This window comes from Apostichopus japonicus, chromosome 17 (genome assembly GCF_037975245.1).
Source record: "Apostichopus japonicus isolate 1M-3 chromosome 17, ASM3797524v1, whole genome shotgun sequence".
Taxonomy (NCBI): domain Eukaryota; kingdom Metazoa; phylum Echinodermata; class Holothuroidea; order Aspidochirotida; family Stichopodidae; genus Apostichopus; species Apostichopus japonicus.
The window spans coordinates 36,917,282-36,944,335 of NC_092577.1; the positions used below are offsets into that span (position 1 = coordinate 36,917,282).

A 27,054-nucleotide genomic window follows, 5' to 3' on the forward strand; every position below is an offset into this window, starting at 1 on the left:
ACAAAAAAAAAGGATTCCTAACAAGCTTGACGTCAGGAAACGAATATGAACCGGTGTGTTGACACAGCAACCATGTTCGTGATGGGTATGCATAGCTTCATGGCCGTAACATCTATGACAGCTTCCTGGACGATACTGAACTTCCTACATCTGGTTTACATATAGTTATCGATCAACCCTAGGAAGATCAGTAACCTTGTCATTAATTATATCGCACACATGTTTAATCAATTAATGTGTTTATTCATTTGCACCCTGCGTTAGGTGGTAAGGTCGGAGCGCGACTATATTAAACCATTGTTTGTGTGCGTACCGCTGAAGAGAGTACATTATAATATGCAGGGGAAGAGGATCCCATTCGTCCCCCGCACTCACCCCTTCCTCCCTTGATTTCCACCCCTTCGACAGTTGTGTAAAAACTAAAAAAGTGCCTTTGTAACAAACAAAAGTGCCCCTTTCCACTTTTGTAATTATTTAATTATCCCTTTGTAATTGTAAACTCTTTTGTTGAGAAAGTAAGAAATACACCAGTTTGCGGTACAGAATGCGCAGAGGACTCATTTAGTCTGGAAGTTTTATGATCTTGTTACTGTGGTTTGTCACTTCAAATCAACTCACATGTTCTACTGCCCCTAGTCGAAGATTTTGCCAAGAGTGGGGCCGGAAGTATAGGCTGTTGTTACATGTCGGTTTGTAAAAACAATCACGTCCTCCACACGAGCTTCACATTGTGTATACACTTTGCAAAATATATCTTTAGGCGAAGTTCCCAAAACGCTCCAATACGAACTTACAGTAGAGTAATATTCTGTTCCTTCTCACTGGATGTTCTACTCCTCTGTTGTGTTATTTAAGAGAGGGAGTGAGCGATATATCGAGGAACAGCGGAAAACTGTGATGACGGAATGTTGTAGACGGATCCCAATTCATATAATCTACTCCACAGAGTATACATCTTTTGCAGCTAGAACACTTAGGCCTTCATACCCTACACACATTGTTCAGATCCACGGATCCAAACCTTAAAAATACCACTCATCAATCGAATCCTTCTGAGGACTTGGTGATTCTTTGGTAATGACGTCGGAGGACGTGGAATTTCTTTGTTCAAGTCCTCAGTTAGAATAAAAAGCAAGTACAACGGAACATGTCCTTTTGTTATCTGTGAAAGAGTTGCAAATCACAAACCTCGCCATCATAAATACGATAGATAGGCTTGCTTCTCCTTAAAGGAAAGCAGCACAAAATAAACATGAGGATATATTGTGAGAATGAAAATAAAGAATTAGTGACAGTGGGGGGGGGGGTCATCTCCTCCCCTTCCTCCTAAAGTTATGTTCACAGCACAGATCATCAATAATTTTCACCGGACATGGTGGTGTTGCAGTATAGTTTGTCCTCTGTAGAAATTTTCCGTCCAAACCATATCTACCAACAAAATATTGTCCGACCGTACAAACTATCCTTGATATTAGGTCGGTAATGATACACCATAGGACATGGGTTCCCCCTGCGAGAATACCAAGGACCGATAACAACTTCAAAACTTGATTAATTATGCATCATGAAACTTACAAGTATAGTTCGAAACGTAGACCAGACATAAAGTAATTCGGAGCCAGTTGATAGTCGTTTTCATAATACAAGCAGAGTCCATTCAAGTGGGTCTCCGTAGACTCCGTGCTTTTGCTGCAATGGCGGCTGACTTCATCTTCCAATTTAAGAACAAAATGGAGGATTCATCTCCTTCTGCAAATACTCCTTGCGAAACGCTCCCCCCCCCCCCCTGTTTGTTTAAGAATAGTGTGAACTTCTTACAGCCTTGAGGGAGGATTTATTTACGATAAAGACGAGGGGTCAAGCAGGGGTGCAGCTATTGTGAGAAATATAACATTGAATTCCATTTCTTATAGTTTATTTGAATAAAAGAAAAGAACAGTTCAAATACAATAAATCTTTTGTATACCTGCGTCTGGTCGTTGGGATAAAACATTTTTCATTTCGTAGACTATACGTATTGGTCTATAGGTAGAATAGTGTTGTGGGAAGTAGGCCTACGTAGTTCGTCGGACCGGTGGATGAATAAGAAACGACGTTTACTTTGTGTAAGCCTTTACGTACTATGGTGAGAACATGCACGTTGTAGGTATACCAAGGAGTGAAATATTATGTAGAAGTTCATGTTTGTGTACAGGCTTGACGATCGAGGGAGGTTGGGTCATGGGGCTACACCTCCGAGATTGCTGATCAAATAGTAAGTCCGGGGAACTATACAATTAAGGATAATGTATTCGGAAGTTCATAATAACCTTACGGGAAAATAAAGACCTCAAGAAAGAGTTTCCGGTGACATAATTACACCCTGGGCCGACAAGGCTATTGACGCCACATACTTAGACCCCTCACCTAGAGGACATAGCGCCACCAACCTCAACCCAACCCGAACCCCTCATGTAGAAGACATAACCCACATCAACCCAACCTGTACCGAGATGGCGGTTGCCCCTTGCCTTAGCCTTGACACACAAAGTGGCGACTTATTATATGCATAGAGCTATAAACCAGGTTTATAGCTCCATGTTATATGATATATCATCGCGCCTCGTACTTGTTTTCCCTTCTTCGTTCGCGATTTCAGTTTGATGGCGCTATACTGCATTACCCAAATGGCTTGTATCATACGTACACTACTGAATACAAATATTCGAAGAGTAGAGGGAGTGCTGCGACACTCGCAGTCAGAGCCGAATATATATATATAGCTCTGCATGCACGCAGTAGTAGAATGCCAATTACAGTGAGTGAAACAATTTAAGCGGTTTGTAGCTAGATCATTTGCAACATAGAGATATGATAAATTATACAGGTAAGATACTTTACCGACGAGCCGGTCGGGGGGGGGGGGGGGAGAGGGGGAGGTGGCGAGGGGGGTTTTACTCGAAATTCTTTGTCCAAGGAAATAAACGATAACTGAAGGTTACCGCCACTCAACACTTCTTAAGTTCTCATCCCTTATACAAAACAAGCAACTCTGGCTATTACCAGGTCCGGTAATAGTCGTAAATAAATTTAAACAAAGGGTAATAATGTCACATTCCTCTTACTATTCTTAAAATGCAGTATAATTGTTTAACAGTCTATTTACGTTATTCCAATATATATATATATATATATATATATATATATATATATATATATATATATATATATATATATATATATATATATATATATATATATATATATATATATATATATATATATATATATATATATATATATATATATATATATATATATATATATATGTATATGTATATATATATATATATGTATATATATATATATATATATATATATATATATATATATATATATATATGTATATATATATCATCTGTGGACAAATGATTGAAGTATAACACAAGCTTAGTTTCCAGTAGAAGCCATCTATACACACACAACCTTTCATCGTTAATTCTTTGGAGGTGGTGGGAGTAGGGGGGGGGGCGGTGGTCAGTGAGATAATCTGAAATTTTCAAACTGTTGCCATATCTTTTGTTTTCTTCAAATTTTAGAAGAGATAAGAACCTAGCTGCGAATGGGGTTTACTGTTTTACATTTGTGGGTTGTAAAATTTGCCTGTATGAGATCAACTTTTCATTTTAATAAATAAACTCGTAATTCTTCAATGGATTTAGCCCTCATACGATTAAATTCTATGTGAGTTTGAATGGTGTACATTATTTGTTAATGTCACACAGCTTGTAGCGAGTGCCAAGGTCAGAACTGTACCGCATACAATGCAAAAAATATGCCATCACGGGAATACCAATGTTAAGTAGGAGACTGCAAATTTAATTCTCTTATTGGCGATAATATTTTTTTGCTATGAATGCTATAAAAAAGATGCCTTTTAGACTATTTTCTTAAATCGATGATATCGTCCATATTTTGTTGATGGCAATAAATAATCCTCTCACACTCTTGCCCAGTTCTGTCTCCCCTACCCCGCCCTCTAGCGGTAATTTAGTAACGGCTAAGATATACTCCACCTCCTCTCCCTAACTGCAAAATGAAACATTCGATCATCATCTAGCTACTTGCCCATGTAACACTTTCTTTAGATAGAAGGCGGGAAGATGAAATTGAATGATCAGACAGGCACCCCCCCCCACCTACCCCCCCCCATCCCTTCGTCTTTTGACTCACTGTTTACGCCTCTACGAGATGCAATGAACGACTATACATGACACATTGAACAACAAAACGTTTAAATGTTAGTCCCACAAAAATGAGATACTACAGAGTTTGTTGAACTTGCCGTTAGCTTCCTGGTAATAAGACCATCGGAGCATTACTGACTAGTCCAATATATATGTATCTGTTGGGTAAAACGGTATAGCGCCATCTACACTTGGCAGTGCCATCTCTATATATAATGGCTTTGCACTCACGTGTGTAGCGCCGTTTACCTCTACACTTCTTTGCATAGGCCAATGAAAAGGAAGACGAGAGTCGGGTGGGGGGGGGGGGGGAGGGGCGGGAGGGGTACTGTCGCTAACTTTTGAAATCAGAGTTGGAGTTCCACCCCTCTACTTTTCTATACTATTATATAAGAATCAGTAAGATGCATTCTGGGATCATTCAGCGTGGACCTTCTGTAATGGCAAAACGAGTGGCATAGGCCTAGGTTTTATTTTGTATGTTACCTAATCCTCCAATTATATTTGAGATTATACGTAAGCTATTGGCAGGGCCGTCTTAAGAGATCACCGGGCCCTGGGCCCGGCAATGGAGCGGGGCCCCTCAATCAAGTGAGTTCGAAAAAATTTGCGTGAAAAATTGTCATCCTTGACAAGCGCTCAAGCATAGACATGCCTGCATTTACCACCCCTCCCTATGTCGCGCATAAAGCATAAAACTTTAGCTGAATAACATACGTGATATATCTAAAAGCTGAAATACATTATAGAAGAGTAATCTTCCAGTTGCCCTCCATCCCTTCCCTAACAATACTGGACTCACCATTTGTAACACCCTTGTGTTAAGTCTTTCAACTGAAAGGGGGTGTAGGCGGTTTTACACTATCTAACGCAACGTAATCGCCAAGAACATGAAGTATTTTTAAGGGAGGGCGCGAGGAACATGAACTTATAGCATACTCCTCATGGTGAAACATAATTGCACCTATTAGGTGAATTGAGTGTACTGTTAATAGTATGAGAGACTAGCGTAGGTTCTTATGACCAACTAGACCGGTTTCTGCTCTCAAACTTTATAGGAGGAGCTTCATCAGTAGTAGCCTTTGAATATTTTATATTCGGCCTGGGCGTCTCGTTTTCAAAATGCATCTATTTTCTGTGCACGAGTTTTTATGGACTCATAGTGCAGCTATAAGAGCATCTAAAAGAGATTCGTGTGAACCTTGAGAGTCAGCTGATTCTTCGTTAGTACGAAACCTTGAGTTAACAAGTAAATCTTTGAGATTTTGGGCCCTTTTGTAGGCTAGAATCGGTTCTTTTGGAAACAGTTTGGATAATTCCGCGTGTTGCGAGATTAAGTGCCAATGTTTCAAAGTGCTTTTTTCAAATGCGTGGTTTTGATATGGGGTGTATAGGTGAGCTTGAACACAAGTGGTGGTCCATTTTGTTTAGGTTTGGTAGTGAGGTATTGCCCACGGTTTTCAAATTTTATGCCTTTTCGTGGCTGAGGCAATATCCTCTTTCTTATTGTGACGGAGTAACAGTTTCTCTGTGTTAGCCTTCGGGGGATTGAATATTCCAGGGTTGCCAACTCAGATTCGAATCTTTAATGTCAAACTCTCAAGTGTTTCACCAACTCTCGTCACAAGTTGTCAAGTATCGAATTCAATCAGGCATAATGGCCCATTCAATAAGTTTTCCTCCCATATTAAGACATGGGGTTACTACGATTGCGGGGCCCCTGACATCGCGGGCCCTGGGCCAGTGCCCAGTGGGCCCATGCGTTAAGACGGCCCTGGCTATTGGGATTGCGAACTGTAGGAAAGCTTTTCTATAAAGTATGGTAAATGAGCTTCTTAAAATAGTGCTTACGAGCCTTACGTAAAGCACCTGTTTAGCACGTTTTTGCATATTTAGAATACTGCAACGGGAACTGCTGAACAAAATTCTTACTTTTTATCTTGTACTTTCAACTGTTCTAAAAACTTCCTGAGGTCTGACTTTTGTCAAACTATCGATTTATTTATCATCTCAAAAATACAAAAATACGCAAAATGCATTGAGGTTTCGATGACTTCAGTGCACTAGAAGTCTGCTTGTTAGTAAATCCAGAACTAGCTGTTACAATAGAAATGGTCCGAACCACCATTCTGATACAATAACACTATGGCATGTTCAACACAGGTCAGTATACTGTAGGTGGCTATACACACCTCCACCAAAAACAATAGGGGTATTGTACTCAATGTTATGCCCTTACCGAAATCCCAGATCTGGCTTTATATCTGGTTTAATCTGGCCATATCAAGCCTTTATCTGGCCATATAAAGCCAAATATAATTGGATATAGAGTCAATCCAGATATGCAGATAAAGTTTTATCTGGCCATATAACTGAATTATCTGGATTTTCTTTATATCAACCAGATAAAGTTGTATTTGGCCCTGATATGGATGGCAACAAAATTTGCAAGATCAAATTTTATATGGGCCACATAAAACTTCATTTTATATCAAGTTATATCTGCCCATTTTTTATCTGGCCAGATATAAATTCCAGATCTGGACCAGATTGAAAGTCCAGATCTGGATTTTATATCTGGCCCAGATCTGGGATTTCGGTTAGGGTGAATCCACACCCCAAGTATTATAGGTATCCACGATGTCAATCGTTATATCTCATGTAGAAGGGTTTTCAGAGTTTGACCTCTGGTGACCTCAAAGGAGATTTGACCTCACAAGCAACAGGATTCTTGTACTCAATATGGCAAATCAATATAAAATGTATGAAAAGTATTCATGATTTCTACCATGAGAAATCATGTTTTCAAAGGTTTTCAGGCCTCAACAAATATTTTTAAAAAGTACTCGCTTTTAGACGACCGTGACTAAAAGTCTACTCGCCAAATTTCACTCGCCACTAGGCCTATGATTGTTGTTCAAGTCTCCAAAGTACACATCTTCAACATCAATACTTTCTATGAACAAAGGTTAGGCAGTTAGGCAATTACATGGTGCCAAGTAATTGCGCATTGGAAAGTCATGCTTCTTTGCAGTATGAAATTTAAAAAAAAAATCCACCAAAAGTAAGTGTTGAACAAAGTAAGACATGTCGAATTTTGAATAAGCAGCTAGGCCTACTGTAATGACTTAAACAATTAGAAGTAAAACATCTGTATAAACACCTACGACGATAGCTTGGCTTCTGTTACATGATGGCTCCTATATTACTAGGTATAAACATTATACAGTAGCTAAGTGTGCGCGAGTCCTAAGCCTATGCAGTACCGTACTGTAACTTTGAACCGCTACTCGATTAGCGCGAATTCTTACATGTGCCCCGTTATTTATATCGTCTTTTAGCTGCAGATTGATGCGCAAAAAATATCGCTATTACTCCATTACACTGCCTAAATCAAAGCGATCTTTTACGCACTGAAAATCTGAGGTTGTAAGAGCATCTTCCAAAAATCCTAGTAGCAACAACAGCAAACTTGTCTCAAAACTACTTAAATTGTTCTATACTTTGCGAATTATGACTGATAGCCAGTAGGAAAATGTCTTAATAACAAGGGCGTAGGAACCGGGGGGCTGGGGCGCCAGCCCCCCCAGTGAAAAATATGGAGGGGCGGAAGTATCATTCCGCCCCCCCCCCCCCGCTTCGCAAGTCAGAAAACCCCTTTTTCATTTCCAAATGAGGAAAAAATCTCATTTGGAGCCAGGGGCGTAGCGAAGGAGTTTTTGTTGTTGGGGGGTGTGGAGAATTTGATTTGCCGACGGATCTGGAAGTGGTGACTGAAATGGGGGAGGGGTCTAAGGGCAGGGGTGTCCCCCTCCCCCCTTTGGAAAATTTTGAGTTTTGAAACCTCCTTAGATGCAATCTGGTGCATATTTTAAGTCAAATTTGATTTGCCGACGGATCTGGAAGTGGTTACTGAAATGGGGGAGGGGTCTAAGGGTAGGGAGTCTACCCCTCCCCTTTGGAAAATTTTTAGTTTTGAAACGTCCTTAGATGCAATCTGGTGCATATTTTAAGTCAAATTTGGCACGGAAGAAGCTCCCGTTCTCCTTTTCTCCATTCAGCTTTCCTTCTTTCTTCCCCTTCCGCTCTCTTCACCTTTTCTCCTTTTGCCGACAGTCCCAAAATTTGCCGACAGCGACCAAATTATTGGGGGGTGTGACACCCCCCCACACCCCCCCCCCGCTCGCTACGCCCCTGTTTGGAGCACCAAATTGCATCTAAGGCCAGGTGAAAATGCAAAATTATATACAAAATGAAGTGGGTGGGTTGAAGTGTGCTATATTGCACCAAATTGCAACTGAGGCCACCTGGAAATGCAAAAAAAAATCCCCTTAGACCCCTCCCCCAGGCCGGCCATCAGTCTTCAGCCCCCACTCAAAAGTACCTTCCTACGCCACTGCTTAATAAATAATTAAGAAGATGTTTTGCCATCTTAAGTGTATTAGTATTGACTGGTATTCTTCACGTTGTTGTGTTAACGAATCCTAACCCTAACCCCTCAACTCGAACCCTAAATCCTGACCCTAACTCTTAACCATATCCGTAACTCTTAACCCTAACCCTAATTCTACCCAACCGTTGCTGGCATAAACAACATAAAATTGCTCACAGGCCTAGCCAGGGTTGTTCAAGTTGTCCCATAATCATAAACGTGACGAAAGTCGAACGTTAATTGGCCTAGCTATGCTGAAACTGGTGGAAGAGACTACACAAATTGAGATCAACAGCCGATCCAGACAAAAGCTCGTGAACTCACTGTCAAACTAAAACCGTTTTACACAATTATTTCGCATTGAGATTGGTCAAAGTAAAAAATCTTACTAGACGAACTATTAATTGTTTCATAAACGCTGCCTGATCACAACGAAACTACATCCAACCTGAAAATACAACGGAAAACGTCCAATAGAACCACTGTGCTACAAAGACAAAATATACCCTTTGGCACGCAAAGTAAGGCTTCCGAGCGGCACGTTGAAGCCAATGCAAATATGTTCGAGTTAAGTTTTGAGTTTTAGATTCTACGGATGCCCATAAGCTCATCTCCAATTGCCAATAGCCTCCTATTCGTATGAGGATTAACGCACACGTTATCTGATGGCTGGTCGGTGTGTTACGGTAGTTTAAAAAACAAGGTTTCTAGATTTTGTCGTCTTGTGGCTCCAAATGACCTTTGACCTCAATAAAATCTTGTACTGAACGTGTCACAACTATGCACTAAATATGAGATTCGTCCAACCTTCCCTTCTTGAGTTATCGTGTTTACAAGGTTTTCACAATTTCACCTCTAGTGACCCCAAATGGACTTCGACCTCCACCAAAAACAATAGGGATTTTGAAATCAATGTGGCACTCCTTCACACGAAACACGAGATTTACCCAAGCTTTCCTTCTTGATATATCGTGTTTACAAGTTTACACAATTTGACCCCTGGTGACCCAAACTGATCTTTGACCTCCTCAAAAAACCAGTGGATTTCAAGTGCTTGCACAAATGCAAAGCTTCCTATCTATCACATACAAAGTTCATCGCCAAGCATTACTTTTGGAGTCTGTGTGTTTACAGGCTGTTCAGACCTCAAATGACCTTTGAACTCTGTATGGATAAAATGACGAAAGCAGCAGGTGTACTGTTAAACATGAAGAAGATGCACGTAGCATGGGTTTCATCTCTGTGGTGGTGGTGGTGTGGGGCTGGGCCCACTGACTGTAACGTAAACCAAGGAATGCATACAATAAATATGTTTTTTTTTTTAAATTTTTATTTTTCATCATTTTGTTCACAAGGCTAAATTATTTCTAAGAGTTCTTGAAGAAAAGAGAAATGATGAAATATTCGGTTACTTGTTACAAAATGTACAAAATTTCAAGTTGGTTAACCGTTAACTGTACATCATTACAAAACCTGTCAGAAAATGGGACGTTCCAATGTTTTTGCTAGAGTAATGCTATAAAATATTTACTGTTCTCGTTCTTGAAGACAAAACAAAGAGAAATAAAGAAAAGGAAAAGATAATTAGCGTAAAAGAATTAATATAACCAAACAGATCTTCCATATGATGTCCCTCCCCCCCCCCCCTACACGACTCAAAAACAAAGAATTAATATAACCAAACAGATCTTCCATATGATGTCCCTCCCCCCCCCCCCTACACGACTCAAAAACAAAGAATTAATATAACCAAACAGATCTTCCATATGATGTCTTTCAAACATGATAATAGCAATCCCCCCCCCCCCTACACGACTCAAAAACAGGAATTAAATAATAAGTTCAAGTTTGGAATATTGATAATATCTATCACATCATTAAAGCCTAAAATCTTGAAAAATAAAATATCTTCTTACTTTGAATGCCAAGGGCCTACAGTATCTCTTGTAAAATGTTAACCTTTTAAATTCACAGAAAAAGAAAGCTTGGAGCTATTAAAGATTTCTTACAAATGAAAATTCTCAAATTAAAACTAATTTTTCTTCTTTTGATATCATCTACTTTGTTAAACAAATCAAGGACCAGGCCCCACAGAACACTCTAGAAAACTTTTTTCTTTGATTTTTTTATTTGGGTAAATCAATGAATTTATTATATTCAGAGCATTAATTCATTATGACCATGTTATGAATATTCAATGTCATTGAAAAATACAAAATATGTTGAATAAAATAGAAACTGGTTTAGACAAAATGGATACATAATGTAGGCCTGCTGAGGAAAACATCTTTTTAATGTACAAAATTCCCACTAATTACATTGTTGCATTGTCGTGCATTTAGAATGAAATAGGAATCTTTGAGCAAGTCTTATGTTTTTATGTTACTGTTATTGTTTATGTAAACACACTGAAAGGTAACCGTGAACAACAAAACAAACAGCAGCATTTATGTATTTAAAACAAAAAGGTATTTATTTTTTTTTTTTAACATAAACATTCCCCTAAAATATTTACACAGTCAAAGTCTGGACACAAAAACCAAAACAACAAATTAACACAAAAGATTGGTGGAAATTACTAATTCAAACATCATATTCTTTCCAAAAACACTTTCAATAGCTATGAAATGACATTCCATTGACAGTTGTACTTAATTTCTACCTATTATGCCACTAAATTAGTAGATTATACAATGGTGCTTGCTTCCTGAAAGTTTTGTAAAATAAAACTTTAAATTTACTGTTTAACTATAAAAAGACACATTCCATGCTTCTTCTCAACTTCCATACACCTGACATAAATCTCTTTTGTAAACATGATTGTGCCAATTGAATATTCACAATTCAGCTCATGAATATTTACATATTCACACATTATCAATATTCATACTGCAAGTTCCTACCTAAATATTCCTAACTGGTTATCAATTGCTTCTATTGCAGTAGCTTAATAATGAAAATTAACAGCAATTACTTTGCAGGGACAAAAAGAGTTGCTTATAACAACACCAAAATAATAATAATAACAACATCTCTGTATTTACACTTTTTACATTATCAAAACACAGAAAATTATCCAAAGTTTTGCAGCTGTATTTTGCATTTCTGTGTGCCATTCCATATTAAAGCTCTTATCAATGTTACTGTCGAAACAACTGTTCTAACTTGTCATTTAGAAAACAAGTAATACTTATAATTGAGAGAACAGATTAAATCCCATAATGCCACTTTGATACCATAACAGATCACCTAAAATCCATACATGCCCTTATCCCAAATATCCTCTCTCTCTTAAGGGAGGAGGGAGGGAGGAAATATGTCCTTAATAAAACTGAAACATTCAGTTCTAAACCAATTTATCCATAAAAGTAATTGTGCAACTGCATTTGATACCATAACAGATCACATACCTCCTAGCAGCTCTTCAACAAAATAACATTTTTATTAAAGGTTGTAAATGAAGAAATAAAGAGGTATTTAAAAGGCTTCAAACATGAAAATAAAGATTTTAACCAAAATGAAGTTACTTTGTAACATACTCACCATCTATGCCCATATTTACATCATCTATGGCCCTTATTTAAAATACCTGACTTACATTAACTGTTGTTTGTGAGTCTGGTTTGTATCACTGCATGAATCATGCATGGCTGTCCACAAAAACTTAATGCCAATGGTTAAGCATGACTGAATACAATATTTCTACTCTAAGCTAAATCTTAAAAAAAAATTTAAACTTAAATTAAAAATTAAGGTTTTTATAGGTTTTAAAGAGTATTTTTGAAAAATAAAGAGCCTTCTATGAAATAGAGGTTTTTTTAAAGGTTTTAAAGGTTTTGCTGGGAGTTCACCTTATACCCCTCTATGCCCTAATCCCACATATCCTCTCTCTTAAAGGGAGAAGGGAGGCTCTCTCTTAAGGGGAGGAGGGAGGAAATGCCCATACAAAAACTGAAACATTCAGTTCTAAATCAATTTATCCATAAAAGTAATTGTGCAAACTATTTTGGGCAGGCAGTAAACTTCTTTGAATACTTACACAATGAATGAGTACAAGAACCCTTCTACAACTTTGATGAGGTTTCTTAATTATCAACTTTCTCATCAACAAAAATTGACTATTGCTGTTATATACATACCTTAAATGTGATACTGGCAACAAATATTTATGACATTCATTTGAATTGTTTGGGAAAGAACCCCATCTCCAGATTCACTTCCCAATTATACACTGAGATGATGAAACGTTTCAAAGCATGACCAATTAACTCAGTACAAGTCAACATTCCTGACTCTCCATGAACCTTCTTGATTTGTTTTCCAAGAAATCATTTTCATTTAAAACTTCCTTCACTTCAATTCTGATAGGCCCCCTTTAAGTAAACTTTGATGAGATGCCAGCACTACGTTTACAAATATATCCAGAAATCTCTCTCTCCAATCAACTTTTCATCTTTTTAAGAGAAATCACACTTCTCAGCCATCATTTCATACATCAGTTTTTCCAATAAGCTTACAGTACATCCAAGAATGCTTTCAGAAAAATTCTCTAACCAATACTATTATACTTTGTTCTCACACTTTTCAGCCACAACTACTGACTTCTTTTACTTCCAATGAATAAAATCCAGACAACCTGTGTTTCACAATTTCAATAAGCTGCATCACTTAGGCCCAATTTAACTTCCACAAATAGTAGGCTAGAAACCTCTCTCCAATAATAACCCTTCAATCACACGATGAGATATTACCAATTTCAAATCACATCATGTAAACACAAAACCACATATAAATTCAAAATAATGTCAGTTGCTATTCAAGGCATCTTCTTCTTTCCCATCATTTCATCTTATCTTTAACAAGTTTCTTACATTTCTTCAAACAAATCTAACACAAGCCTTCTTCCATTTGCATTGCGTGCACCAAAGTCTCCTGTTCTCCATACCATATACCTTACGGCACTTTCGGCCCTCTGCGTGAATCTTGGTGCTACAAGTCAAACCTGCAAGTTGGAGTTGTGCCTTAGTCGGTGGACTTGCCACATGGCTCAATTTTGGTTCTTGCACAAACTGAGATCTTGGAAATTCTTCCGATTCAAATTTCTGTTGTTAAAGATGGAAAAGGCTATGGTTACGTGTGCAGAACTATTTATGTGTATGTATGCTTACAGTATGTGAGGTCTTGCATTACACAATACACTCACAAATATTTTAAGTTAGTTTTTTCTACCAATAACCCAATGTTGTAAATTGCCAAAAACCCATAAAATATTTCAAAGTTGTTGTCACAAAACTGAGGTAAGAGCTGGTTGGTACCTAATATCCAAATGATGAATGTTACAAATAAAGGCTGTAAGTGAGATTCCTTACATGCAATTCTCCAAGGTATACGTACAGAAAGTATACAAATATAACCAAAATTATTTCATTTTTAGTTTCGATGATAATCGTAACCATTCAGTGCTTTTTGGAAGTTATTGCTGCCCTACCAAGTATAAGTTTGATTTATATAAAAGGAAACACTGGTTTGGAAACCGAGGAGGTAGGAGGTAGGCTTAGGGGGGAGGGAGGTAGACTAGAGGGTAGTTCAAAGGTCACATTACCTTACAACTTTTCTGATGAGTCGTACTTGGAATGGCCTTGAAGACTGAGGTATTGTTCAGTGAGTTGTGAGAAGAAGATCGATTCTGGGAAAGGAAGACAATAAAGAATTCTGAATAAAACTTCATGTTCTACAAAGATAAACAAACCAGAGCCCTAGGGGTATGACGATTCCTTGCTTACTGGAATATTAAAGTATTGTATGTCATCACCCATTCTCATAATATTTATGCCCACAATATACCAGCTATTAAACCAACAATTGTATTCCAATTCCAAGTTTGGATACAATCTGATTTAATGTTGTGGACTTCTTGCAATTTTAAAATTTTGGTCCTTCCACCCAAAAATTGGGCCCAATAAAATATTTCTTCCTGGATGATCCCAAAAATATTTGGCCCAAACAATGAGGCTCAAAAATATATTAGCCCCCAAAAATTGAATGCAAAAAATGTATTGTTCTGGGATTCCATTTAAAGTGACCCAACTCTCTCTCTATCTATCTATCTATCAACTATTATAAATCAGACACATATAGAATTTAAGGAGGATGCTTTGGCCTAATTAATGAATGACTTACTGAATTGCATTTCAGTTGTTGCTCAGTGATCATGTTTGCTGGAAAGAATGCCTGAGATGAAATGTTTAGTGATGTCTCACTGTTGTTGTGTGCATTTCCTGATGTAACAACCGCGTTACCGTTACTGTCTTGTTGGAAGGGGGGAGGAGACGAGGCCATCATACTTGCAAACGTGTCAGAAAATGCCTCCATCGTGGACTCCACCTCTGTATAGTAGAATTCTTCCTCATGGTCACTGAAATCATTTTCTTTCTTCCTACAGAAGAAAAGGATAAACTTGCAATGTTATACTTTTCATGAATGGTACAGAACAGGTTTTGGCCAAATATTCTTCAGCCTCTTCTTGTCATCAATTATAAACCATTCTTTTAAGCAAACCACCACCAATTCTTTTTCCATGCAACTTCTATAATTTATTAATTGAAAACATCTTTTGTAATTTCTTTGCAATTAAACGAATCTATATAGTTGACAGATAACCATTATTACTTCCTAAAAAAACAAACTAGCTGTTAAATATTTTGTTTTATATGTTTTGCAGTTTTCTTCATAACTACTGTACCTCCCCCAAAAAGTCTGGTCATCGATATAGAATGATATTTTTATCGTTATTAAACATATTTTGTTTGAAAACTGTAACAAATGTTACATTCTGAAAGAGTACCGCCTCCAACTACTAATCTGAATCCCACAACTCGCCAACATCTTTTTCTTTATAGATTTTTTGCTAAATGTCAATTTTTCAGCGCCTGGACAACAGTATCTTACAATTCTTTAATATAATCAATGTCAGACATCTCTTATACAAGCAGATTCACAGCAGCCTACAAGTGCAAAGAGCAATAATGCGGATGGCTCAGATTGCCCTGAATAAGAGGCCAGCCAATAAAAACCCTGAGTTACAAATTTAAATCCAAGTTCACTGACAGGTCAAACATTTAGAATGGCAGGACTATTTAACTGTGGACAATTTGTTGATTAAACTTCTGTTGACCCAGGCTCAGTATAAAGACACAGGAAGGGCATGATGGCTTTATCAATGGAATTGAAAAGAAGTAGGGATGTCTTTCTTGAAATATTATTTTATTTTACAGCTTTTGTTCAAGGATGTCTTGATGGCTTCAGCAATAACAACGATGGCGATAATTGAGTAATATTTATTTTGTAGTTGGTAGCAGAGTGACACTATGAAAGCAAACAATTTGGCTGAATGGATCTATGATATACAGTCAATTTCATCAGCAGCTGGCAGTCTGAGTATTTAAATATCATAATTAACAGCACCGGTGGTAAAGCAGTGCCTCAAATTTATCATCTTCAGAATTTCAAAGTTCAGGAAATTCAACACTGACAGAAGTTGCTGGCAAATAAATCGGAGATTTTTAGAATATTTTAAAATTCATTTATAAATTTCTGGACCGGCTAGTAATGGCTTATTATCTTGGTTGTTTGAGTTCCCTAGAAACCCTGTTCCCATCTCTAGAATAAATATATGTATATATTTCTTTTTATCTTCAATAGGTGAAAAAACAACATCAAGCGAGCAGCACACGAAAACATCTGTTATACTCACTGAATCCAAAGGATTATTTATCATCAAATCACATCAAAATATAAACTACCTTTCAGCTTGATACTAGTCAAACTTAATTGCAATAAGAGACATGCAATTACTTCATTAGTAACAGTGAAAACAAAGGGAGTTGAAGGAGTACATTGTTTGCAAATTTAGAGAGTTGATAAGTGTTTACCCGAGGTGAAGGGTCCTAATATGCCTCTCAATGCCCTGTATCGTACATAACGTCTTGGTGCACCTCTGCCACGTACACTTGTAAAGCGTCTTTGAAGATACCTGCAGGGAACAACAATAATTGAATACTGTAATAAAAATAGTCATCATAAATACATTGATAAAGTATCAAAAGTCAACAAAAAATAAATGTTCATCTTGCAGAAAAAACAAAACGAGAAAATGTGGGCCTAATTTGGTTGAAATGAATTTAAATGATAAGTAGTTACAATATGCAAGACCCTGTAGAGACTAAGAGCTAGATGCAAACTGCAACTTTAAGTATCTTGTGACTGGTTGTGCAACTTGCTTGAAAGGATGACTGGAACAGTGGAATATGACAAGGATGGTCCTTTGAGCCATATTGTCGATAGCGTAGGATTTGCACACAGAGCATCGTTCAATGGGTAGCCAATGGATAAAATGAAGAATTGGGAACTGGGTTTAGTTTAAAATCAATCTCTCTGCTTAATTCTGAATCAATTGCAGTTTGTGGACCAGAAGCAGAAGCACACCAATTAATATCGCTTTGCAAACGCTTTGACAAGTGATTCAATACTATTTCACAGAAATATAATAGTAATACAAATACAATATTAACCACATGGGTAAAAAATATGTTTTTATTTTTTACCTTAACCATTTATGAATAGAGGTGAGTCAATGTTCATTTCATCCAAGGATTGGTTAAATCACTTTAACAATTTGTGCTTACTCTGGAATAAGTATCCAACTGTAATAAGTATCAAATAAGTATAATAAGTATCAAACTGCTGTTGTACTGCTGATTTATGTGCTTGCCTCTTTATTACTGACATATGCACCTGAATCTATATTTCCATATTTACCATGCACCAAATAACAAATTTCAAGCCCCCCCCCCCATTTGATGATAAAGAAATATTTAATATACCACTCCAGGCACAAATTATTTTCATTAGTTTTTTTTTTATATGAGAACACTTCACAGTTGACTAGAAACTGCAAAACAGATGGGAAATAATCTTGGTTAAAATTTAAAACCCAAATCCCACGATACTTCTGAAACATAACATAACACCAGATCTTCCTTTAACCAACCACCGCACAACAACAACAACAATCCCCATGGCTTATAATGGTACAATCCAAGCTATTTTTAGTTCCTAGTATTATCAACAGCAAGCCCTTATGTGTTATTATAAGCTAACCAATAAAGTGAGATAATATCGCTCCTATCATAAACAGTCTTTAGTATAATAGGCAAGTCCTTCCATGCTCTTTAAAGTCTAAAAGGAAAGAAACAAGTTTGGACTTGGGCCAAGATGAGAGAGGAAACATTGCTAAAGGCTCAAGCTGCTGCTGTACCTATATAGGTCTATCCGTACATGTGGCCAGCAGATTTACCAATATACAGTACACAATGTAACTGGTCTTGCATGGCTATATACACACAGCGCACTGGAATGGGCTACCTATGATTGGCTGAACTTAGTGTGACCTTACCTTTCATTGCGGGGGGGGGGGGGGGGGTTTAATTCCCAGGGGTCACATGCTAACAAAATTTTCAGGAGAGAGATATTGTCAGGCTTGGCAAACAGTGTTAAAGGAAAACAGATCAGGGCTGGAATATAATGGGCACTGCTTCAAGGAAGGCCAACGAGGACTTTATGGAGGGTGTACTTTATGTATAATTAATGCCATTGAATGAGGATTGTCTGACCTTTGAATAAAACTGTCTGCTGGTGTATGTTATTTACTACAATGTTAAACAGTTTACAAAGAAGAATGTTGTAACATTTGTTAAAATGGGGAGGCTGATTGGTAACGGTCATTTTACATCAAGTAGGCTCAAAGGAAGGAAGGAATCTTGTGGTTTATGGGAAAATGTTATCTGCTATTTTTTCATTTCATTAACATCACCATCTGGAATGCTTCTGCAAGGCCATTAAATTTGTAAGGACAATAGAATCACCTGAATCAGAATGGTACTAAATACAATGTGTAACTGTATGGTGAGGTGAAAGTTTAAGTGAGGATGAAGCTTGCTAATTATATAGAGGTGGGTGGGTGGAGGGAGGGGTGGGTGGAGGGAGGGGCGGGCGCCTGGGTGGAGGAGAAGGTAGAGTATCTGTGGTTTCTTTCAATTGTAACTTTCCTAAAAATGTATTGACCAAAATAGAATTTAACAAAATCGACCCACCTTTAACTTGATTGGGCTCTTGCTCTGTTCGTCCCAGAAAACAGATGAACTGTTTTCTCCCATGTCTATCCCTTCGTCCACAGAGGAACTGAACACCAGGGCCCCTGGCATATTCTCCAGGGGGGTGCCGTGAGGCATGTATTGAAATGGTGACGTCATAGGCCCACTCAAACTCTCTGCATCACCTGGAGGAAGGATTACAACAAAAAAAAGTATTTAAAGATGTGTTGTTTTAATTAATCAATTCAGTCAGTACCGGCATGTCTACGATGGCTGACCCTCTTTGTCCAGTTTACACATGAATGCATTTGTTCAACCATGCTAGTAAGAAATGACCCTTAGAAAGATCTGTTTGAGTTGTGGATATATACGTACTTATTGAAAGTCCTGGTGAGGGTGTTCCCCTGGACTGGATATCCCAACTGAAGTTCCCACTGCTGACAGATGGTGAAGGAGAAGAGATGGAGACCTGCGACCAAGCATCCGAAGAGGAAGAACAGGATGCAGAACCAGGTGGACTGGGAGGACCTGTAAAGTACAAAAAAAAAAAAAAGGTTAACTTTGCTTTTGAAAAGTGAAATGGAACACTACCAATGCTTGGTTGGTTAAAATCACAATGATTCCCAGTAACCAATAATATATAACAATAGCAACTCTAGAGGATAAACAGGGGCATATCAGATAGTCAGGTGCGGGAGGGGGCGGGCCTCAGGTATCATGTTCTCATGGGTCCTCTAATTGTCTTGGTACTCATAGCCATAGCCCCTTGTTACCAGGACTGAGTGACAGTTAATATTCCCCAACATAATACATTGTTAAAGTAGGCTTTACAGTTTACAGGCCCACCCCTTCCCACCCATTGTGGAGAAAGGGGGGGGTAAATTAAGTAAATAAATCCATTGCATATGTGTCAGATATATGATTGTTCAAGTTGGACCATAAGTTACGATTTTTATATCATAGAAATTATCTAGGATAATTTTCAGTTGATAACCAATTTCTCATTTAATTCAACATGAATGAGAAGAGAGGTTTTACAATTCCTAGTACCCATGCACATTGTAACCTCCAAACAAATAGCAGAAAACAAAAGTTAAGATAAAAAATCAACCTGACATCCAAAGATATGTACGATAATCGAAAATTGCCCAAATTCATTAATATTAGTGTTTTTTAAGTGCAACCTTAGCACTGTTATTGAGGGAAGCTGGCAGCTCAAATAATTAGAAATGCCAAAAATACTGACCAAGTCAACTTTTCAGCAGAGTCTAGAACCAAATAAAGTATTGATTGGGTGAGACCACAACTAGCTGATTTAAATCTGGCTGGAAATAGTGAAATCAATACACACTTCAATCAGCATGATATGTTCATTATTATTAGTAGACCGGTGCTGTGCTGTATAGTGTATGCTTTTTAAATCTAATCAATAGCACACCCTCAAGTCCCCAGTGGCTATATATACTCAGAATACAACCAAACACAATATCAATTCATCCAAACATGTATCAGCTGAGGTTAACTGTCAATATTTATGCCACAGTATAATTGAGTTTCTGAGAAAAATTAGAGACAATAGCTAGGTTCATTAAAATTACAAACCCACCACTCTCTTTACAGAGGTATTGTTAGGGCAAGAAAAAATAAAAGAGGCCATTGTCAACACAATTCTTCATGGAGAAATTTCTGGGAATTGATGTATTGTTAGTTACTCACGTTGAGATGAGAGATGAAGAAAATGTAACAATGGAAGAGAACGGGGGGGGGGGGGGGGGGTGTTAATAATGGATTTCCAATCTCCCAGAAAAAGCTGGTGGTTGCACAGAACTTACAATCAGATTGTTGCTGTATCTAACTCATGATCTCATCTGTGTGTATTGAAAGTTTTAAGAGCTTCTAAAATATGATCCCCTTGGAAGTTATCATTTCTACAAAATTAGACTAAAGAATGCAATGAAGATGGCATCAAAGCAGCTTGACCATTAATTGTATAGACTTCTCAGTATCTTTCAAGTGAAACGTGCAGTTCCTATTCAACCCCCCCCCCCCCCCGACTGCCCCATTCCCTACCCTTCTCCTCCACCCTTTCTCCTCCAGGTGAAGGATTTGAATCTAACTTTAAAAGAACGCAGAAGTAACTAAGAGTTCAAACCTGTTTTGCTTTAACCATTTCATACTAAAGGTTTAATTTTAACCATTCAATACTAACTTTGTATACTATCTACCTTTTTTCACAGGTTGGGGGAGGGGGGGGGGTGTCCTAGTTCTGAATTTCACAATCAGAGGCTTATTTACGAAGAGCACATACCTAAGATGGAGGCATATCAGAGCCCACTGGGCATGGTGTGTCATGGTACAAGTCATGTTATTGAAAAGTGGTGACAAACAAGCAAGCAGTGGGTGTGTCACCAATTGCAGGCACCTGATTGGTCAGTCAAAAGAATGTTGGCAGATGAGTCACCAATAGTAGTTACAGTAAATCACTGGGTAGGATCTTTAGGGAGGATCATAAGCAAGAAAAATTTACAGATCTTTCTTCAAATTATGTTTAATATACTGGAGTTCCATTACAGCAGTAACAAATTTTCCTATTTTATTTTCTAAGGATGTTTGATGTGACATGTGTACACTATTCATAAGCACCTTTAGGCACCTTGCAATATTGTCATAAAATAGTGAACAAATGGCCTTAATCAGCATTTGACATAAGGTTATGACCATATACATGGCATTCTATCCAATTTTCAGGCAGAATAATAACACCTGTTTGCTGTAGGCCAGCGGTTGACAAACTTTTAGGCACACAACCTAGAATTTTCCAGATGCAAGGACTAAGACAACTCACCAGAGCCCCCCTCCCCCTCCCCCAACACACAAAATCCAGCTTCAATGCAGAACACATGAAAGCTGATTAAGAGCCCCCCCTCCCCCAACACACACTATCCAGCTTCAATGCAGAACACATGAAAGCTGATTAGGATGTTGTTTTCTTAATAACTTGACAGATTTCTGTCAACAAGCTCAGAAGCCCATAGATAATGTTTTCAACATCAGGAAATGACCCACCCCATTGTTTACGGCTTGTCACTCTAAATCAGGGGAAAATCGAAAGTGGGGTTATTGTGAGGGGACAGGTAAAAGTGAGGTGGGGTTATTGTGAGGGGACAGGTAAAAGTAAGGGTGGGGTTATTGTGAGGGGACAGGTAAAAGTGAGAATGGGGTTATTGTGAGGGGACAGGTAAAAGTGAGGGTGGGGGTTTTGAGAGGGGTCAGGTAAAAGTGAGGGTGGGTTTTTTGTGAGGGGACAGGTAAAAGTAAGGGTGGGCTTTTGTGAGGGGACAGGTAAAAGTGAGATTGGGGTTATTGTGAGGGGACAGGTAAAAGTGAGGGTGGGGGTTTTGTGAGGGGACAGGTAAAAGTGAGGGTGGGGTTTTTGTGAGGGGACAGGTAAAAGTGAGGGTGGGGGTTTGTGAGGGGACAGGTAAAAGTGAGGGTGGGGGTTTTGCCAGGGACAGGTAAAAGTGAGAGTGGGGTTATTGTGTGGGGACAGGTAAAAGTGAGAGTGGGGTTATTGTGAGGGGACAGGTAAAAGTGAGGGTGGGGGTGGGGGTTTTGTGAGGGGACAGGTAAAAGTGAGAGTTGGGTTATTGTGAGGGACAGGTAAAAGTGAGAGTGGGGTTATTGTGAGGGGACAGGTAAAAGTGAGAGTGGGGTTATTGTGAGGGGGTAGGTAAAAGTGAGAGTGAGGTTATTGTGAGGGGGTAGGTAAAAGTGAGAGTGGGGTTATTGTGAGATGATAGGTAAGTGTAGAATGAAGTAAAGAATTACCTGTGCAGTCCATAGGCTGGCACTGTGCAAAGGATGGACTGGCTGTCTGTAAGCTGGTTAGAACCATGGCCGCCATAACTTCGTTCATCGCTGGTTCTTCCTCCTCTTTGGCTACTTTTAGGGTTTTGGCACTGTGAAAGGTAAAAAGTAAAATATAAACATATTAATTGTTGTCTTCACAAATTTTAGGCCACCACATTAAATATGCACAATCTATTATAGGTGATCATAATTGCTGTGAAATTTAGGATGCAAAACCTTGCTGAAAGTTTTGAAAGTATTCCCAGATATTACAGGAGGGTTTACTACGTGATGTTAAAATATAATCCAAGGGAGGGACATATTGCTCTGAAGCTTGGTAGCAGTACAATGGTTGACCATTGTTTGACTTATTCTAGCATATTTTGGGAATATCTTAAAGAGGGACGCCAATAAAAAGAGTTGACAATTGAAAATTTCAATGCCTCCTCCCCTCCAGCCCCCCCCCCCCAAAGTCACTGTAAATTAACCCAAGGTAACCAAACTATACAGACAAAGGTTTGCCTGAAAATCATATAGATTTGGGTCCAGGTTTAATAACAAACATGGATATGTATCCATAATATCACTGAGCTTCCACAAAGAAAACCTTTTTTGTTTATTTATACAGTACAATTGAGTCAATACTGAATACAAACAGAGCATGGCACACACGATACAATAAATAATGCTTAAGACCCTTGACACAAAGGACAAGGACCTATATTTGTAGCTACTTCACAATGGAGTGGAATTTCATGTCTTTGTTTCCTACAGGCTCATAATGTCACTAATTTAAACCCTAGTTTATTCTTCAAACAGATGGGAAGTAACAGGTGTCTCCCTTTCTATTCTTCTCTTTTTTATTTTTTGGAGTATGTGTTTCATATGTAAATTTCTAATGAAATTCATGCAAAATACTGAACTTCCTACTTTAAGCAAGTTCCTAGATAAATGTTCGACCAATTTATGTTTTTCTTCTTTTCTTTCAAACTGACAATGCATATTTGTACAGTCACTAGCCCTGCAGTATATCACTTGTCAAGGATAAACCACTAAAAAAGGCCTAGTATTATACAGCCCCTGGATGGTGAGCTAACCCAGGGACCTACTTTGGACACGTGCCAATGGAACTGTGCCGCATGTTGTAAACAACAGAGCGAGTTCACCTATCGGCGGCATGGCATAAAATGAAAACACGCACTATGCGGCATGATATATGCAGTTCACTGAAGTGTGTATGTGGTTGTACATAATAATCCAGATTTTCACCTCAATTTTAGGCTCAAAAACTTAACAACTTATAACTTAAGTCGGAAAAAACTTTCAATATGATATCATGGTGACATCTAATTTCATTTACATGACAATTTGCATTAGTTTCTATGTTTGGAATGTAAAAGAAGCAGTTCTTGTGTAGGCCTATGTATTAATATTAACAAACAATGCTACTGTACAGGATGTCGCAATTAACATTACAGTTGGAGACCAATCAGTTTAAGTCAGGCCACGTTATCGTAGCAATTTCGTATTATTTTTGTCTTAGTCGTGATTGTGATGCATGAATCCAAATCAGTCACTAGGAGTAGTAGGAAAAGCAGCCTACACGGAGCACACCACGGGCACAAATCGGGACTGGAAAAAAAACATCAGTTATAGGTCTAGGCCTATGGTGAAATAACACTCAACAAATAACATGGTTCGGAATATATCTTTTTTGTTTTTTTGGCCTAGCCTAGTATTTTTCCTGTATGGCTTTTCTCGCAGAATTTATAAAACCAAGACCACTCGTTAATGAGGAGACTATAGTGTTTGTTACCTTAATATATAATATTACACATTGTCCTAGCTACGACACATATTTCTGTGTTCTAATTTAGGCTAGGGCAGAGATCCATGTCAATTAGTCATGATGTAACAATGTAATTCATATGGAGTTTAACCTTCAGTAGTGGAACACATTTCAAGACAAGGAGTATCAAATATAGCTAGGGCCTAGCATCAATTAAATATATGAATGCAGGCTGTACCAATAAGGTCGGAATTATTCTAGTTTTCAGGAGTAGAGAATGTATGAATGCTAATAAGATATGTACTTTAATTTATAAAGATAGTAAGAAATAAGAAAACGAATCAACCACACCTTGCCTATTTCACATGGGCCAAAGCAAGGTTAGCCAAGGCTAGGAATGCCTAGCCTATAGCCCTTGCAATAAATTCTGCAACAGTTGGGTTATAACTTGCAAGGCAAGAGGTCTAACTTACCATGGAACTTCGATTCCATCTGTAACTGTCCTTTTCTTTGAATTATCCGCTGACGTGCAAGAGGAATTCAAGGTGAAAATATCATCAAATGTAGGAAATCCAAACTCGTTGTTATTGCGAGAGAGTAACCGGACTTCTTCGAGTTTTTTTCTGATTAAAGTTTCTTCGCTGTCGTCCAACTTGATAAACACTTCATTCGTCTGTTTCCGATGTTTCTGGACATATCCACACATTTCCACATCGCCATGAGTGACAAAAACTCTTTGGTTGAATTTTAAGTGGATATCTTTCGTGTTTTGAACAAAACAATTTCCAATCATTATTTGTCTGTCGGTAAAATTTTTGATGTACTTGTCATCGAACTCCACGGTGTACAGTGTGTCACCCATTGGCCTTGACGTAACGGACTTTACGATTCCAGGATAAAATATACCATCCTGCCACGGAGCTGCTACTTGAGAACCGAGAAAAATCCCCACTTCTGACTTGTCCATACTCCTCATTTTTTCAATATTCCAAATAAAAAGTGAAGGCTAAAGAGAAAAAAATTCCATTTAACGTAGCGTAAATACACTTGTTTCAAACTCGACTGTTGCGTTCAGATATATCACGTCATGTGCGACTTGTTTTGATTCTAGTCTCTGTACCGGCTGATACTTTACCGGTGAACTCCGCCCACGCGCTATTTGTTGATAACCTGATGGGCGGGGCTTATAAAGGTTGACCCTGATATTAAGATTTCATTGGTTGTCCGTCTTTCGAAATGGCCTTCGATGTATTTTCGTGGAAATTTTGTCTGATTGAATTTGTGGTAAAGATGTTTGTTACTGAATTGCGATAATAAATTAATAATGGATAACAGATCACAAACAGCAAAAGCGAACTTTCATACCGTAGCTAAATCTCTTCTTACATGTGCAGACGTTTCTTCGCATGTATCTATTCTTTTTCAAAGATGAAATAACTTACTCTGTGCAATCCTACTGAGTGCGTGCATACACTGAAAATGTGAACTTCAGATAACCCTGCTACACAACAGTTCCATACATAGGTTGTACACACTCCCTACGCGAATATATCTCGAAAGCTTTAAAAGTGACTTGTAAAGGTATGAAATGAAATGAGTATCTCCAGTTCGTTATTTTCGTAATAGCAAAAACTATATTACGGTTATATATTGTGAAAAGAGAGCGGCTTTTTGTGGACAAGCCACGTTAAGCAGTAACTGGCTTACAATTACCTGAGGGAGTGTGTTGATTAAATTCACTCCATGTAAACATGGAACAGAAAAGGTTGGGTAAGTGCCAAGTTCCCGGGAATCACATGTTTGCCTAAGTTCCGAGTTGTTCGAGGACGGTTGACAAACATTCGGGAAATTGTTGTAATATGATTAGAGTTAGGGTCCAGATTGTGGCTAGAAAGTCTGTGTAGGGATGTGAGGACTCATTTAAATGTATATTGTCTTACAAGGGGAAAAAACCCTATTTATTGATACTAAGACAGTCATTACTTACTTGTTATACCAAATTATTGATTAACTTACTGATTGCTCGAATTAGTAAGTTATTAGTAATTAACATAAAATAACAAACTGATATGTCATAAACCAATTCTTAATTTGTTTCCATGTTTTATAAAAGTAATTTTGTATTTTCGTAATAAGAAATATGTTTGTTTGCCAAAATCATTAATCAACTTTTGCGTCAGATCATGTTCATCTTTAAGCAAAACTTGAGTAGCAATGTTTCGGCAAAGGCTACATGAATTACCACATATTTAAATTAGATATGACGTAATTGCTTCGTCTCCTTATAATGCGTCTGGTCTGAATTTCATTGCGCCACTTGAGAATAAGTTTAACATTGACCACAAGATTTATGCAATGTGGTTAAGTTATGTGTACCCGATATGAACTATACCGATTTCCAAAAAAGTTATTGAACCCTTCTGGCTTTAACATGAATTTTGGCACGATGTTTAATTTGCATTCATCAGCTTAGATTTCCGCAAGAATCAATGGAACCTCGTGACAGTCTGTGGTAAAACAGGACGAGACAATGTCCACGTAGACAGACCGATGACGCATGCATACGTAATGAGGTTGAATGAGTGTTTCAATGCATGAGCGACTGAC

At 38.0% G+C, this 27,054-nt stretch overlaps 1 protein-coding gene across 1 annotated transcript; it reads right to left on the reverse strand.

Annotated features, from left to right (window-relative positions):
- Positions 1-11,129: 11,129 nt before the first annotated feature.
- On the reverse strand, positions 11,130-25,582 carry LOC139984158 (zinc finger protein 704-like). Its single transcript, XM_071997913.1, has 8 exons — positions 24,921-25,582; positions 22,638-22,768; positions 19,185-19,337; positions 18,810-18,994; positions 16,590-16,690; positions 14,839-15,094; positions 14,261-14,344; positions 11,130-13,760 (listed from the first exon to the last, which is right to left on the reverse strand). The coding sequence occupies exons 1-8, from the start codon at positions 25,421-25,423 to the stop codon at positions 13,536-13,538; spliced, it is 1,638 nt and encodes a 545-aa protein (XP_071854014.1). The 5' UTR covers positions 25,424-25,582; the 3' UTR covers positions 11,130-13,535.
- Positions 25,583-27,054: the final 1,472 nt, after the last annotated feature.

Coding starts and splice junctions, on each gene's coding strand:
- LOC139984158 (XM_071997913.1), bottom strand. CDS start 25,423: ATGAGGAGTATGGACAAGTCAGAAGTGGGGATTTTTCTCGGTTCTCAA. Junction 14,345..14,838: donor AACAACTGAAATGCAATTCA/GTAAGTCATTCA, acceptor TTCCTTTCCCAG/AATCGATCTTCTTCTCACAA. Junction 13,761..14,260: donor CTCATCAGAAAAGTTGTAAG/GTAATGTGACCT, acceptor CTTTAACAACAG/AAATTTGAATCGGAAGAATT.